This window comes from Leopardus geoffroyi, chromosome C3, assembly GCF_018350155.1.
Source record: "Leopardus geoffroyi isolate Oge1 chromosome C3, O.geoffroyi_Oge1_pat1.0, whole genome shotgun sequence".
NCBI lineage: Eukaryota > Metazoa > Chordata > Mammalia > Carnivora > Felidae > Leopardus > Leopardus geoffroyi.
Window position 1 is genome coordinate 28472438 of NC_059338.1, and position 14959 is coordinate 28487396.

Below are 14959 nucleotides of genomic sequence, written 5' to 3' on the forward strand. Positions count from 1 at the left end.
TTCAGGGGCATCTGGGTGGCTCAGACAGTAAAGTGTCTGGCTCTTGATTTTGGCTCAGGTCATGATCTCACCATGGTGAGACGGAGCCCCAGGTCAGGCTCATGCAGGGTGTGAATACAGCCTGCTTAGGATTCTCTCTCCTTCTCTCTCTGCCCCTCTCTCACTATACACACTCGCTCTCTTTCACTCTCAATAAATAAATAAATAAATAAATAAATAAATAAATAACTCTTCAAAAGCGGGGGAGGGGAGAATCCCCAACACATCCCCTGCCCCAACTTAACAAACTTGGTTAGCAATCCAAACGAGGTTTCAATTCCTTGCCCTATATAAAATTCTGGGTCAAGATCACTAATCTGAATTTATTATTACTCTGTTAAAACATAAAGATATATTAAAGGTCTCAAACTTCCACTTTTCACCATCTTTAAGTAGAAGTGTGTGAATCCACAAGCATAGATGAAAATAATCACAAATACGGATGAATAAAATACCCAAAACCCAGAATGCTAAAATAGAAAATCACTAGGTAGCCAATTTCCTATTATAAATGATAACAGGAACCAGCTATCCTGGAGAGCATTCCCCAAATTCTAGTTCATTTCTAAAAATGTATCAATTGCTAAGTAACAAGTAACAAGAAGTACAAAGTCAAGCACCAAGTAGAGATTCAACAAATGAATGTGAAAGAATAAATGGCAAAAGAAATTGTTTATTGGTACTAACCTCCCTACTACTGCTCCCCTAAGGCTGCCAGTGCTAATGAGTGGGAAATGGGCCAAACCAGAACTGGGAAATAAAATAATCTCAACTAGCTAATCAGCTCTTCAGTAATAGGAATATAACCTTTGGGGTCCAGTATCACATTTAATATTCTAAAATATTCTTAACTCATAAATAATGAAACCATTTTCATTATTTTGAACTAGCCAAAAGCTAGCTTTTTAGGAGTCTTCTCACATATTTTGGGTCCTAATTCACAGAATCATATTGATGGCAAATCTAGTTTTTTACTTCCAAAAATCAACAGAAAGATTAACTTAAGTTATCCTTAATATGAAAAAACTTCATATAATCTCCACAAAAGCCCTCAAAAACATCCTTTTATTGAAACTGTTCTTTAACGGTTATATATGACCAAATCCAACAGTTTTTGCTTTTGTTTTTTTTTTTTGTTGTTGTTGTTTTGTTTTGTTTTGTTTTGTTTTGGTCTTCTTCTCAATTTCCTTTCACATTATTCACCATCCATTCCTTTGAAACTCCTCAATATCACTGTGCTTTCTTGGTTCTCCTCTGTATTAGTTTCCTATTGCTGGTGTAACAAATTACTACAAATTTAGTAGCTTAGGGGCACCTGAGTGGCTCTACCGGTTAAGCATCTGACTTCAAGTCATGATCTCATGATTGGTGGGTTCAAGCCCTTTGTGGGGCTCTGTGCTGACAGCTCAGAGCCTGGAGCCTGCTTTGGATTCTGTGTCTCCTTCTCTCTCTGCCCCTCCCCCACGCATGCTCTGTCTCTCTCTGTCTCTCAAAAATGAACAAATGTTAAAAAAATATTTTTTTAATTTAGTAGCTTAAAACAGTACATATTTATTATCTTACAGATCTGCAGATCAGAAGTCTGAACTCGGTCTCACTGGGCTAAAATCAAGTTTTCAGCAGGGCTAACTCCTTCTTAAGACTCTGAGGGGAGGCTCCATTTCCTTGCCTTTTTCAGAGGCTGCCTGCATTCCTTGGCTCACAGCCCCTTCCTCAAATCACTCCAGTCTCTTGCTTCTATCATCACATCTACTACTGACTCTGATCTCCTGCCTGCCTCCCTCCTATAAAGACCTTTGTGATTATATTGGACTCACTTGGATAATCCAAGATAATCTTCCCATTTCAAGACCCTAAACTTAATCACATCTACAAAGTCCCTTTGCCATACAAGGTAACATATTTACAGGTTATGGGGATTAGGATATAGACATCTTTGAGGGGACATTAGTCAGCCTACCACACACTCATATGGCTCTAATTGGAACTCTGCATCCTCTGCCTACGACCTAATTGTGTTTTCTGTTCTTCTCTTTTATATTTTCTCCTCTTGTCTTCCACACTCACTGCTTCAACTCTCACCTTTATGCTAATATCCAACTCTCTCATTTTAAATATGAGGAGATTGGACCCTATATAGGGAGGTGATGACTAGTCTTGAATCACAGATACAGTATTTCTACTTGGATGTCCTCAGAGCTCCTTGGTCCACAACTGTACTAACTCCTATATCCATCTGAATAACAAAATTCTTTCAGACTCACAGGCTAGAACTGTATTATTCTTTCCTTTCTCATCTCCATCCTTTCTGCTGGTTCTTTCTTTCTTTTTAAGTTTATTTATTTATTTTGGAGGGGGAAGGGGCAGAGAGAGAGAGAGAGAGAGAGAGAGTATCCAAGCAGGTTTCGTGCTATCAGCGCAGAGCCCGACATGGGACTTGAACTCACGAACTCTGAGACCATGACCTGAACCAAAACCAAGAGTCGGATGCTTAACCAACTGACCCACCCAGGTGCTCCTCATGGTTCTTTCATCTGTGTCCTTCCATTCATTCTGAAATCCAAATGCAGCTTCATATTCCTTAATGCTGCTTTGGTTGGGTTAACTCCCCTGCTCAAACCCACAAAAGTCTTCTGCTAAGGACTCACTCCATCAAGCATTCTTGGTCTGGTGTTTGATACTCAAAAGTCCTCTAGGATGTTACCCTCACCCCTTCCCTAATCTCCCCTAAATGCATCCATTTGGACCCCGCTGTGTCCCCTCTGCCTGCACACCAGATTTACTCCTATTTCTCTGCCCACACTGCTGCACCATCATGGACTGCCTTCCTTTGTCCCTCCACTTAGGAGTGCATCTTTGCCTGTTATCATAGAAATTATCACTCTAAAACTAATTGTTTTTTTTAATTTATTAATCTATCTCCAAACCAGGCTCTGAGTTCCTTGAGGGCAGAAACTATACCTATCTATCAACAAACATACACTTTAGCACACAATCTGCTATTAGGTATTCAATATTAGCTATAAATTAACAATCTAATAAAATCTCTCACAAGGAAGATAATACAGTAAACCATATCCAAATGATGATATATTATTCAAACATCAAAAACTTTACTTTCAAAGCATATTTAATGATACAGGAAAACAATTACAAGGAAAATTAAGTGAAAAAACCAGGAGACACTGTATGATACCAACTTTGTAAAGACGTTCTTACACACATACATATAAACTCAATATAATGTTAAAAAAGAAATCTGAAAGGAATATACTAAAATGTTAATAGTATATTAACTATTGGAGATATATATTGGAGATATACTCCAAGTAGCCTGATTTTAAATCACTTTCAACTTTTTTTATAATTTCATTTTCTAAATTTTTTAAGAATGAGAGGCAATTTAGTCTAGTAAGAGGCAACATATAGTTAAGAACACGGACTCTACAGTCAGACTGCCTGGGCTCAGATAAATTCTAGCTCTGCCATTTACTCTCTGTGTGACCATGGGCAGTGTCTCAGTTTCCCCATCTCTGTAAAATCCAGACAATAATACTAATAATAATACCTGACTCATGAGCTGTTTTAAGTATTACACACAAGTTCATATATTGAAAGAACTTGGAAGAGTCCTTGGCTCAGAGTAAATACCACGTAAGTGGGCGTTACAATAACTACTACTAACTACTACAGCTCCTGTTACTACTATTATTAATACAGTCATTAAAACTGACTTATCACTACGTAACTATTAGAAAGAGCTTAAATAAAAAGATAATACCAAGTACAGGAAGGATGAAGCTACTGGAACTCATACATTGCTAGTTGGAATGCAAAATGGTAAAGCCACTTAAGAAGTCTGGCAGTTTCTTTTAAAGTTCATTGCCACATGACTCAGTTATCCCACTGCTAGGAATTTAACCAAAGTGAAATGAAACATATCCACACAAAAATGTGAATGCAAATGCTTCTAGCAGTTTTACTCATTATTACCCAAAACTGGAAATAATCCAGATGTCCTTCAACTGGTGAATGGATACACAAACTGTAGTACTTCCATATATATGCTGGACTACCACTCAGCAATAAAGACCACTGAGCTACTGACACATGCAACAAAATGGATGGATGTCAATGCATTCTAGCAAATGAAAGCAGCCAGATTCAAAAGGCTCCATGCTGTATGATTCATCTATATGGCACTGTGGGTATGGGAACAGAACATGGATGAATGACTGCCATGGGCTGGGGGTGGGAGGAGGAGTTGGCTACGAGGAGCACAAAGAAATCTTGGGGATAACAATAATCCTCTATATTTTGACTGCGGCGGTGGTTACACAACTGCATGTATTTGTCACAACTCACAGAACTCTACATGTAAAAAAGGTGAATTATACTGTATATACTGTATATATCCTTTAATTTAAAAAATACTTAAAAATAAAAATAAGCAAGCAATGACCTAATTTTAATTTACCAACAAAACCTGTCCAACCTTCTACCTTTAGCAGAATTATGCTTAAACTACACACACTGACAGCTTACCTATTTAAAAATACCCACAGAGAAGACTCTATAAGCCCAAATGATAGCATATACCTACTCTACAAGATGGATTTTAAGATTGGGGCAACAAAAATTTGGCTAGGAAATGAATAAAAGTCACTTACATCTGTACTCAAACCAAACCAAAACAAAACAAAATGGAAAAATACCCCACCATAAAAATAAGCCTATTTTTCAAATCTGGCTCTGAGGTCCACTATGGCATGGAAACTTGGGACTAATACTCATAAGGCAAGGGGCCAGGTGCCCAACATAGCCTGATGCATCATATCAACCAATCTGAAGAGTAAATGACTCAGGATGACTATTCTAGATCCACAATAATGAAGCAGTCAATAAGATTTCCTTAATCCCATATTGTCTTGGGTCCTGACACTAAGCAAAATTCAATATATAGGGTAAGGCAAAGTCATTTCACAGATGGAACTATAAGAAATAAGTAATGAACTTGGAATAAAACAGAAACGGTTAAAGGGTGCTGGGTGACTCAGTCAGTTAAGCGTCCAACTTCGCCTCGGGTCATGATCTCATGGTTCACAAGTTCGAGCCCCATGTCGGGCCCTGTGCTGACAGCTCAGAGCCTGGAGTCTGCTTTGGATTCTGTGTCTAGTTCTCTCTTTGCCCCATCTCCCCCTCGTGCTCTCTCTCTGTCTCTCAAAAATAAATGTAAAAAAAAAAAGAGAGAGAGAGAGAGAGAGAGAGAGAGAGAGAGAGAAAGGGTTAAGAATACAAGTTTTAGGGACACCTGACTGGGTCAGTCCATACAGCACGTGACCCTTGATCCTGAGGTCATGAGTTCAAGCACCATATTGGGCATAGAGATTATTTTTTTGTTGTTGTTTTTTGTTTAAGTTTATTTATTTGAGAGAGTGAGAGAGAGAGCACATGGGATAGGAGGAGAGAGTGAGAGAGAGAATCCCAAGCAGGCACTGTCAGTAAAAAGCCCAACGTGTGGCTCAACCTCACGAACTGTGAGATGGTGACCTGAGCCAAAATCAAGTGTCAGACACTTACCTGACTGAGCCACCCAGGCACCCCTTATTTTATTTTCTTTCAAAGTTTATTTATTTTGAGAAAGAGAGAGCTCGAGCGAGCGAGGGGCAGAAAGAGGGAGAAAATCCCAAGCAGGCTTCACATGGTCTGTGCAGAGTCCGATGCGGAGCTCAAACCCACGAACTGTGAGATCATGACCTGAGCCGAAGTCGGACACTTGACTGAGCCACCAAGGCGCCCCGAGATTACTTTAAAACACACACACACACACACACACACACACACACACACACACACACGCACGTTTTATTTCACCATACCTATTGGCACACATACATACTATTTTATACTGAACTGAACACATCATCATCTTAGTCTTCTTCTGCTTAACCTGTCTCACTCTGAATATAAATTGTTCTGCCTTTCCTCCTTCCCTTCTCATCTGTTTCTATCTCCACCTTTCTTCCTGAGAAGTAGATATTTTTAATCTCCCTGAAGCTACAGGTCAGATTGGGGCAGCTCTAGAATAACAGAAAACACTAGGAGTTGAATTCCAGTCTGGGATGACCCTGAGGGTCCAAATTCGGACTCTGAGACCATTACAAAACCAACCCGAGTTTCTGAGTCAAGTATAGACTCATTCTGGTCTCTATGTGGACTGACATTAGCATCCACTACACCCAAGACAAATATAAGTCCCAATAAACTATACTTTGAAGAAATAAGCAGGCATTCATTCTAACAAATCCCAGAAAATCTCTCTGAAAACAAGCACCTGTCTCTTACAGCAGCCCAACAAGATGGCAGATACAGTTTTAAGAGCTTATATCTAGACTTAGAGCACCCAAGATCATAACACTAAGGATACAAAGATAGGTGATAATAATCAACCTTGCAAAATAAATAAATAAAAATAAATTTCAAGAAGTACCACTGCACACAAAATTATTAGCCCACACTTCATGCCCTATAATGTATATAAATAAATGAAATGGGAATTCCTCTGGGAGCAAAGAAATGCTTTCAAGGGTTATCAGATCAGATTAAAGCCTTTTTCATTGGTCGCCCTGGGATACTAAGAACATATACAATTTATTCACCCAAGCTTAATTAGTCTGTATCAGTCCCCAAGACTTTCATAAGAGAAGGTCTAACCTTTGAGCTATTTCTTACCTCAGTCTATTTCAAGTATTATTAATAGGCCCCCTGGAGCTTATCATTGACTCAAGCACCTCGTGGCCTAAGCAAAGGCTGCCAAGAAAGAAAGGTCTCTAAGTCAAAAGTAGCATCAAGGCACCACAACCTGAAGTGTAAATCATCTACTTGTGACCTTGTAGGGAAAGGAGAAAAATCAACCACCAGTATCATCTGGGGGTTTCTTCCAACATGCCAAGATGGTAATTCACAGTTGGTCAAGAGGCCATGGCCAAACAAAAGGGAGAAAGAAAGCAATTATCCTAATAATTCATATCGTGCATATATAACAGGTGGATATTTTAAATAATTCAGATAATTGTACCACTCTCCATTTCACAGAAGGACAGTCACAGAGTCAGTTGTTCAGCTACTGGCAGCTCCAGTCTCACATTTTGAATATAACCTTTTATACCTTAAGAGTTCTTCAGATCATGGAGAAACATACTGTCACTCTATGGAAACTAACTTGAGAAAGAGTTCCTGAGCCAATAAAGGTCCCTTGTCTTGGTTCAAACAAAGAGATTGTTTCTCAACATAAGATTTATTTGGCCTCAAATCTTCGAGCAGTTTAATCTTTAGCTGAATTTGTCTATTATTGAGTAAACCGATACAATTCAACTCATTGCCAGCCCTATAAACAGGGAGGAATGCCAATATTACATATGCAGGTGTTTTAAAAAACAGAACCAAACACGACTCAGAGCTGTCATCTCCTTCCTCTCCTATTTCGAAGGATTACTGAAGGTGAAGAGCATACTAAGTGAGAGAAGTTGTACTTCACAATCTGGGATGGTGGTTAAGATAGAAGAAAAGGCACCAACAAGGTCGGCTTCAGGAGAAGGGAACAGAAAAGTGGTCACCTTGTATGAGAAGGAGACCTACCAGAGGAACGTCAAAGTAGGTGCTTTTCTCGGGGCATTATTAAAATGTGTACGGTAAGGACCAGGTTCAGAGAGCAGAGTCATCTTAGAAGAAACAGGGCTACTGCGTTACACTAAGAAAAATACTTTGATAGAATCATGATTCAATAAAGGAACACAGGGACCAGAAAACTGGATTCTATTTCTCTATCATCTATAAACCCATGAAATGGTTCCTTCCAGAATCTAGATCTCAATCTCCTAAATAAAAATTCACCTTCTCAAAGAGTTCGGAAACTTAAAATAATGAATATGATCCTCTTAGCATATATCTTATTCATACTCAGCTTCTTATTAGGTGATATATAAAGCTCTGGAATTTAAGTCTGAAAAATCCATGCCTGAGGGCAACTTCTCTCCTTCCTAATCTTGCACAAGTAACAATTTTCTGAGCTTCAGATTCCTCATCTGTAAAATGGGAATTACAACACTACTTGCCACACCTACTTCCAGAATCACTGCTGAGATTCATATAGGGGAGAGACATATGAAAGAATTTTTAAACAGCAAAGGACCACACAAATGTTGGTTGCTACCTTAGGTGGGGCACTGTTATAGCAGGAAAATAAAACAGATACAAATAGGATGAAAAGAAGTTTCCTCCATCTGAGAGAGAAGGGTTGCAAACACAGTGAGGAATAATTTTAAGCTATTGGCTGATACATTCAGTGAAGTGGTAGGACCCAAAACGGAATTATTATTTAGAAGTGGGTTCTCATGCCAACACGTTGACTTTGCACACACAGCAGAAAAAGAGAAATAAGAAAGATTAAGAGTGGGTGTCCAGCTCTCAGCTCACCGAAGTAACTGATGAAGTTCCATTTGGGGAGGGAGAGTGGAGTTAGTGCTGACAGTCAGTATATATTGAACGTTACTGCATAAGTAAGAAAATTGTTGCATAAGATGAGAGAAGTAAAAGTGTCATTACTAAGCACAGCATTGTTAAGTTATCCGCAATCCATGTACTATGGCTATAGATAGGGCAAATGATTTCTATAGAAAGCTTTAAGCAAAAAGAAAGGAAAAAGGCTATTCCACAAGTATCAAACAAACATAAGTGATTCAGTAGGTTGGTTCTCCATAGGGAGCTCTTAGGGAGGTAATGCTCCTAAGAAGACGCCTACGACAATGAGGTCAGGGGTGTTCTAGGAGCCTGTAGGAGACACAAACTGTTTCTGAATCATTACAAAGCAGCAAAACAAGAGGTGTGGTTTCAGAAGATCTGCTTGCCTTAACCCAATACAGGGCTTTGCTCTCTGAGTGATCGAAGATATTCTATCATAGGGTCACACAAACGGAAAACTGAATTTTCTGAGAAGGCATCAGACAAATGACGTTGACTATGCTTACACGAGTGCCGCGGTGTCCAGGCACACCAACCAGACCGAGTGAAGACGACTAATCTATAGGGATAACACCGGAGACCAAATCATCAGTAACCATGACAACTCAAGTAGGTGGAGGGAAATACAAACACTGACCAGGCAGCTGGGTGACACTATTCCTTCAGGTAGAGACCCCGGAGTCTGAAAAAGACTTGATTAGTGGAGGAAGCTGGCCAAGAATGAAACCGACTAGCCCCAAAGGACCATGCAGGAGGGCTCGGCGGTGACACTAACGCTCTCTCCATGGACAGCCCGCAGGGGTCACAGGTTCATCGGTAGGAGACTGGACGCCCATAAAGCCGAAAAAGGAGTTACCTGGTGCAGGGCTGTCAAACCGTCCACGTTGACCGTGTTGATGTCTGCACCTCTTGCCAGAAGCTTTTTCACCTCGTCGGTGTCCCCGCTAGAGCAAGCGGCCAGGAAGACAGCACCGTCCTCGAAGCGGACTCTTGGGCTCCCGCGACGAGTCTGCGCCTGCCGCCCGGTGCCTCGTCGCTCCGCGGGTTCCTGCTCTGTCAGCGAGCCCCGCCAGCGCCGAAGCTGCTCAGCCCGCCGCATTCGCGCCGACTCCGCCCGCTTCCCGCCTAGGTGCTCCAATTCTGCCATTGCTCCGGCCTCAGCAGCCGCTGCTGAAACTACCACCACTGGATTGCTATTGCTGCCCCAGTTGCCGCTGCCGCTTCCCTCAGAGCGCTTCAGCCGGGAGCAGAAGGCGGAGACCCCCGCACCGCCATCTTTACTCCTCCCGCCACTAGCACCGCCCGCACGCTCCCTCGGCTTCAACACGCAGGCGCTGCCCGCGCCTCGGGTCATCACGGGACTTGTAGTAAGAGACGGGCCCCAAGGGCAGGCCATGGCCTTGAGGGAACTACAAATCCCTGGATGCATCATTGAAGAGGCGATGACAGCCTCTCCCTACTTAGCCGCGGGACCCAGAGGGGTCACCTTTGCCCTAAAGCTGGAATTGTTTCCCGGACCGGCGTCAGCCTCTTTGGGCATTTTGGGAATTGTAGTTTATTCTTGTAGTGACTGCCGCCTAATCTTGCGTCCTAATTATCACATCAGTCCTTTGAAGTGCAAAAGAGGCAGTAATTATTCCTATTTTCTGTTGGGGAAAACTAGACATAAAGTACCCGAAAGACTCAAATCTATGCCGTGGTTCTAAATTTAGAGTTTTATTTACATTATAACGTATAATACGTTAATACGTATTAATCACAGTAAATCTAAAGGCGCATGGGGAGGAGGAGCATGGATACATATACAGTGGTACATATTACACATCAATTCTTTGAATGAGACACTTACATTTTAGGCCCTAAAAAGATCCAGGAAAGGATGCATCCCAGGATAGCGGAAAGAATATAAGCTTTCAATTCAAATTGAATTGACTTCTCTAAACAAGTTACTTGATTTCTCTGAGCCTGTTTCCTTATTTGTAAAGTGGGATTAGTAACACCTCACAGAATAGTCCTGTGGATCAAATAATACATTCAAGGATACCTAGTAATATACTTGGCACATTTATGCTCACAATAAATATTAACTTCCCTTCTTTCTCCCTCCTCCTCTTCTACCCTTATCCTGGGTCTTAAATTCTTAAGAGACAGAGTGGATACCTTGTCTTTCATGATTTCTAACCCCACCCCCCACAAAGTTACAAAACGACAACTATGGGGCATACTAAATTCCCAAGGCTGCAAACAGAACATTTTCATATTCACAGTAAACTTGGTTATAAAACCTGTAAGCCTGATTTAATACCTATACCAGGGCTAAGGCCATGGACAAAATATAATTAAATGTGGTGTCCATAATGAAAGAGAACATATACAATTATTAGGTTCTGTATGTTTTCAAATAGTCTTCTGTATATATAAAATTTTTCATTAAAAATTATTACAAGTGATTAGGTCATTGTAAAGGGAAACTTTATTATATTCCATTGTGAACATTTGTGGTTGCCTCAACTTCCCCTGAGATGAATTGAGAATTAAATGAACAATGACATGCAAATGCAAAATATTACGTTTTAGAATACCATGTGTATCCACAATAGGCTTTAATTAGATATTCTTGAATACTTTATAAATATTGTCCTACTGCGGCATCTTTGTGAATGGTGAATAACAATGTGCATTAAATTATCAAGGGGCGTCTGGGTGGCTCAATCAGTTAAGTGCCTGACTCTTGATCTAGGCTCACGTCATGAAATCATGATTTGTAAGATCAGCCCCTCTGTGCTGAGCATGGAGCCTGCTTGGGGTTCTCTCTCTCCCTCTCCCTCTCTGTCCCTCCCCCACTTGCTCTCGTGTGCATGTGCTCTCTCTCTCAAAATAAACTGTAATAAATAAATAAAGGGGTGCCTGGGTGGTTCAGTCAGTTAAGCATCTGACTTCGGCTCAGGTCATGATCTCACCATTCATGAGTTTGAGCCCCACATCAATCTCTGCACATGTGCAAAGCCTGCTTGGGATCCTCTCTGTCCCCCTCTCTCTTTTTCTGCCCCTCCCCCACTTGTGTGCATGTTCTCTCTCTCTCTCTCTCTCTCTCTCTCTCTCTGTCTCTCAGGATAAGTAAATAAACTTTTAAAAAAAGGGTACCTGGGTGGCTCATTGGGCTCTGTGCTGACAGCTTGGAACCTGGAACCTGCTTGGGATTCTGTGTCTCCCTCTCTCTCTGCCCCTCCCCTACTTGCTCTCTCTCTCTCTCTCTCTCAAAAATAAATAAACATTAAAAAAATTAAACAAAAAATAAAAATAAAATAGTTAAGATGTAATCATTTATACTTTATATAGCCTTGTTTTCCTTACTACTGTGCAATAATTTACACGCACTGTAGAACTTGTCACCCCTCTTCATCTACTGCAATTAAAAATATTCTGTATGAGGGGCGCCTGGGTGGCTCAGTCGGTTGAGCGTCCGACTTCAGCTCAGGTCACGATCTCGCGGTCCGTGGGTTTGTGCCCCGTGTCGGGCTCTGGGCTGATGGCTCGGAGCCTGGAGCCTGCTTCCGATTCTGTGTCTCCCTCGCTCTCTGCCCCTCCCCCATTCATGCTCTGTCTCTCTCTGTCTCAAAAATAAATAAACGTAAAAAACAAATTTTTTTTTTTAAATATTCTGTATGAGATTCATTTTGTAACTTGTCAACATTAAACCTCTTATTACAACTCAGCCTCTTGCTGATAATTAACATTTCCCACAAGCTCTCAAACAGAACTCTCCCTATAGGATAAAAGAAACACTGATATTATATCAGATAGGAAAGAATATCCAGCTAGATGCTTAACCTTCTTCAAGAAACCATCATTAACTAAACTCTGCCAATCTAGATAGAAGCCAAAAAGTAGAGAGGGGCAAGGTTTTGGCATAACACAAATTGCTGAAATCTCAGACACATCTCTGGGCAGCAATCCATGTATACTATCTTAATATTATGTTCCTGATACACAATGGCTCCTCAAAAAAAGCATGTATTATTGAACTGTATATTTTACTGACCTAATGGTTTTCTAATAAGAAATTTTTAACTGGGGTAAAATTTTCAGAGATCAATAATGTTACATTTCTTTTGGCTGTATTATTTTCACATTCAGAATCAGGGAAGAAGACACATCTGGTGCCAGATGTATAAATACGCTAAAATTGAGCAAGTCCAAGTTAAATCCTTTCATTCCTAAGAGGTACACTTAAATTTCAACAGGCAGAATTCAGTCTCAACACTAGGAAGTTGCAGGAAATACTACCTTACTGTATCTATTTTATTTGCTTTTGTTATCCTGAGGCCATTAGAGTGTAATGCCTTCTTTGGAGATTGTAAAGAAAAATATAAGTAACTAAGTTCCTTGGATAATTTAAGTGCATACCTACCTGGAAGGAGAGGAATGTATCTTCAGCTATGTGATTACAAAAAGCAGTAATAAGTACTATAAACCAATTAATTTAACTGGCTCAGGCAAAAAAAAAAAAAAAAAAAAAAGCCATGCCACAAAAAATAAAACAAAATTAATCTGTGTATAATGGCTCAAAAAAGTTTTTCAAAATTAAAATCATGGAAGTTTTTCTGAAACATCTTCCCCCAACCAGGAATTTCTGAGAATAAATTTATATCATCAGTCCATTAAACAAACCTGATAGTTTAGATTTACTAAAAAAAATACTCCATATTAAAGAAAATATATTTTATATTCAAATGAGTAAACACTGACAAATAATCCTGTGTACAAATATGTTTTTGCTTTTAAATGTATTAAGGGAACTAGCTATGATGCATATATATTCTTGTGTGAAGAAATTTTTGTTAAGTAATTTCCCATAAAACACTTAAAAAATAAATCATAATATTAGAATATTTCCTTTATAAAAGCAATAACACCTGTATACGGTTAACAAAAATTTTTCAGCCTGGCCTCTATTCTCACCAGTTGACATACCTCCCTCTGGTGGACAAATGGAAACTGTACATTTAGCCCCTGGAGTTCTCTTTACCTTTTTTCTTTTATTCAATCCTTTCAATTTGGTTGCCAAAATTTTTGGCATTCGCTTGCTTTATGATACTATCTCTCCTTTCCACCAGACTCAACACAGTTCCTGCTTTTTCTAAGAGATGTCTTTAATATTTTTTTTTATTTTTTCTTTGAGAGAGAGTGAGAGAGAGAGAGAGCCAGTGCAAGAGAGGGGAAGAGGGGCAGAGGGAGCGAGAGAGAGAATCCCAAGCAGGCTCCACACGGAGCCCAATGAAGGGCTGGATCCCATGATCCCGGGATCATAACCTGAGTAGAAATCAGGAGTCAGTTGCTCAACCAACTGAGACACCCAGATGCCCCTTTAAGAGACATTTTTAAGACTCATTTCTCAGACGGGGCCTGCTTGGGATTCTCTCTTTCTTTCAAAATAAATAAAAAGAAAAAAGATGTTTAAGACTCATTTCTCTTCCGAGGAAGTAATCCATTTCAATTCTGAAGGTATAACTGTAATTGAGATTCAATTACAGTTGGGGTAGGAAGAAAATAAAGACACTGAAGGGATTAAAAAAAAAAATCAGCAGTAACATAAGCAGCCAACTCTAGAAAACACTTCATTACAATGAGGAAATACTAGCAATAAATGCAAAACCCCAGTAGTGAACTGGAATTAGGTTGAACAGTCCTAAGACTCCTTATGTTTGTAATTCATAAGCTACTTTAGTTGATTCATTCTTAAAATCAACGCGGGGATCCCCAGGGTAGAACCATGGACACAGAGCTAGTGAATGTGTGGGTCTCCAGGGTAGAGGTAACATACCAGGCAGCGGGCTCCCGGAACCACGTGCTACTTAACACCATTCTGGACTACCCTAATTAACTTCCACTTGAACGCTTCCAGTGATGAAGGAATTCACTACCTCTCAAGTTTACCTGTTCTGTTCTTCAAGGTTCTAATTGCTACAGTGCTTCATTGAGCTAAATTCTGCATCGCTTTAGCTTTCATCCATTGGTCTTTGATGTGTCCTCTGAAGCTGAATTTTCCATGTGAAAGAATACTTAAGTGAAGAGACGTATCACGCATTCCCTTCTCCAGTTCAAATATTTCCGGTTCCCTTCATTGTTCCTATGAGGCGATTTCCAACTTCTTGCCTGCTCTGACAAAGAGAGCTGACTTCATAACAGAACTTGTCACCGCACGGGCCACACCAGTTGGTGCAGCCGGGCAGAACCTACGTGCGTCTCAGCCCTGAAAGACAGCTCCGCGTAAGAGACGGACGGGTGGCGTCGGAAGCGCGCTCCGATTTGAAAGAGGCGCGAGCGGAAGTCAGGTCAGAGCGCCAGCCAATAGGGCGCTGGGCTCCTCCCCCGGGCATTGCTGCGGGCCAATCGCAAG

At 40.5% G+C, this 14959-nt stretch overlaps 1 protein-coding gene across 8 annotated transcripts in view; it reads right to left on the minus strand.

Annotated features, from left to right (window-relative positions):
• The window catches only part of PPP1R12B (protein phosphatase 1 regulatory subunit 12B), a 222571-nt gene extending 212660 nt beyond the window's left edge, over positions 1-9911 (minus strand). For 2 of the 8 annotated variants that reach the window (XM_045456463.1, XM_045456462.1), the window contains exon 1: positions 9416-9869. In XM_045456463.1, the coding sequence (XP_045312419.1) occupies positions 9416-9706 (291 nt within the window). In that variant the 5' untranslated portion in view covers positions 9707-9869. Of the gene's footprint in view, positions 1-9415 lie in introns of all 8 variants that reach the window. The other 6 variants (XM_045456465.1, XM_045456464.1, XM_045456461.1 and 3 more) reach the window with 5 other exon arrangements.
• Positions 9912-14959: the final 5048 nt, after the last annotated feature.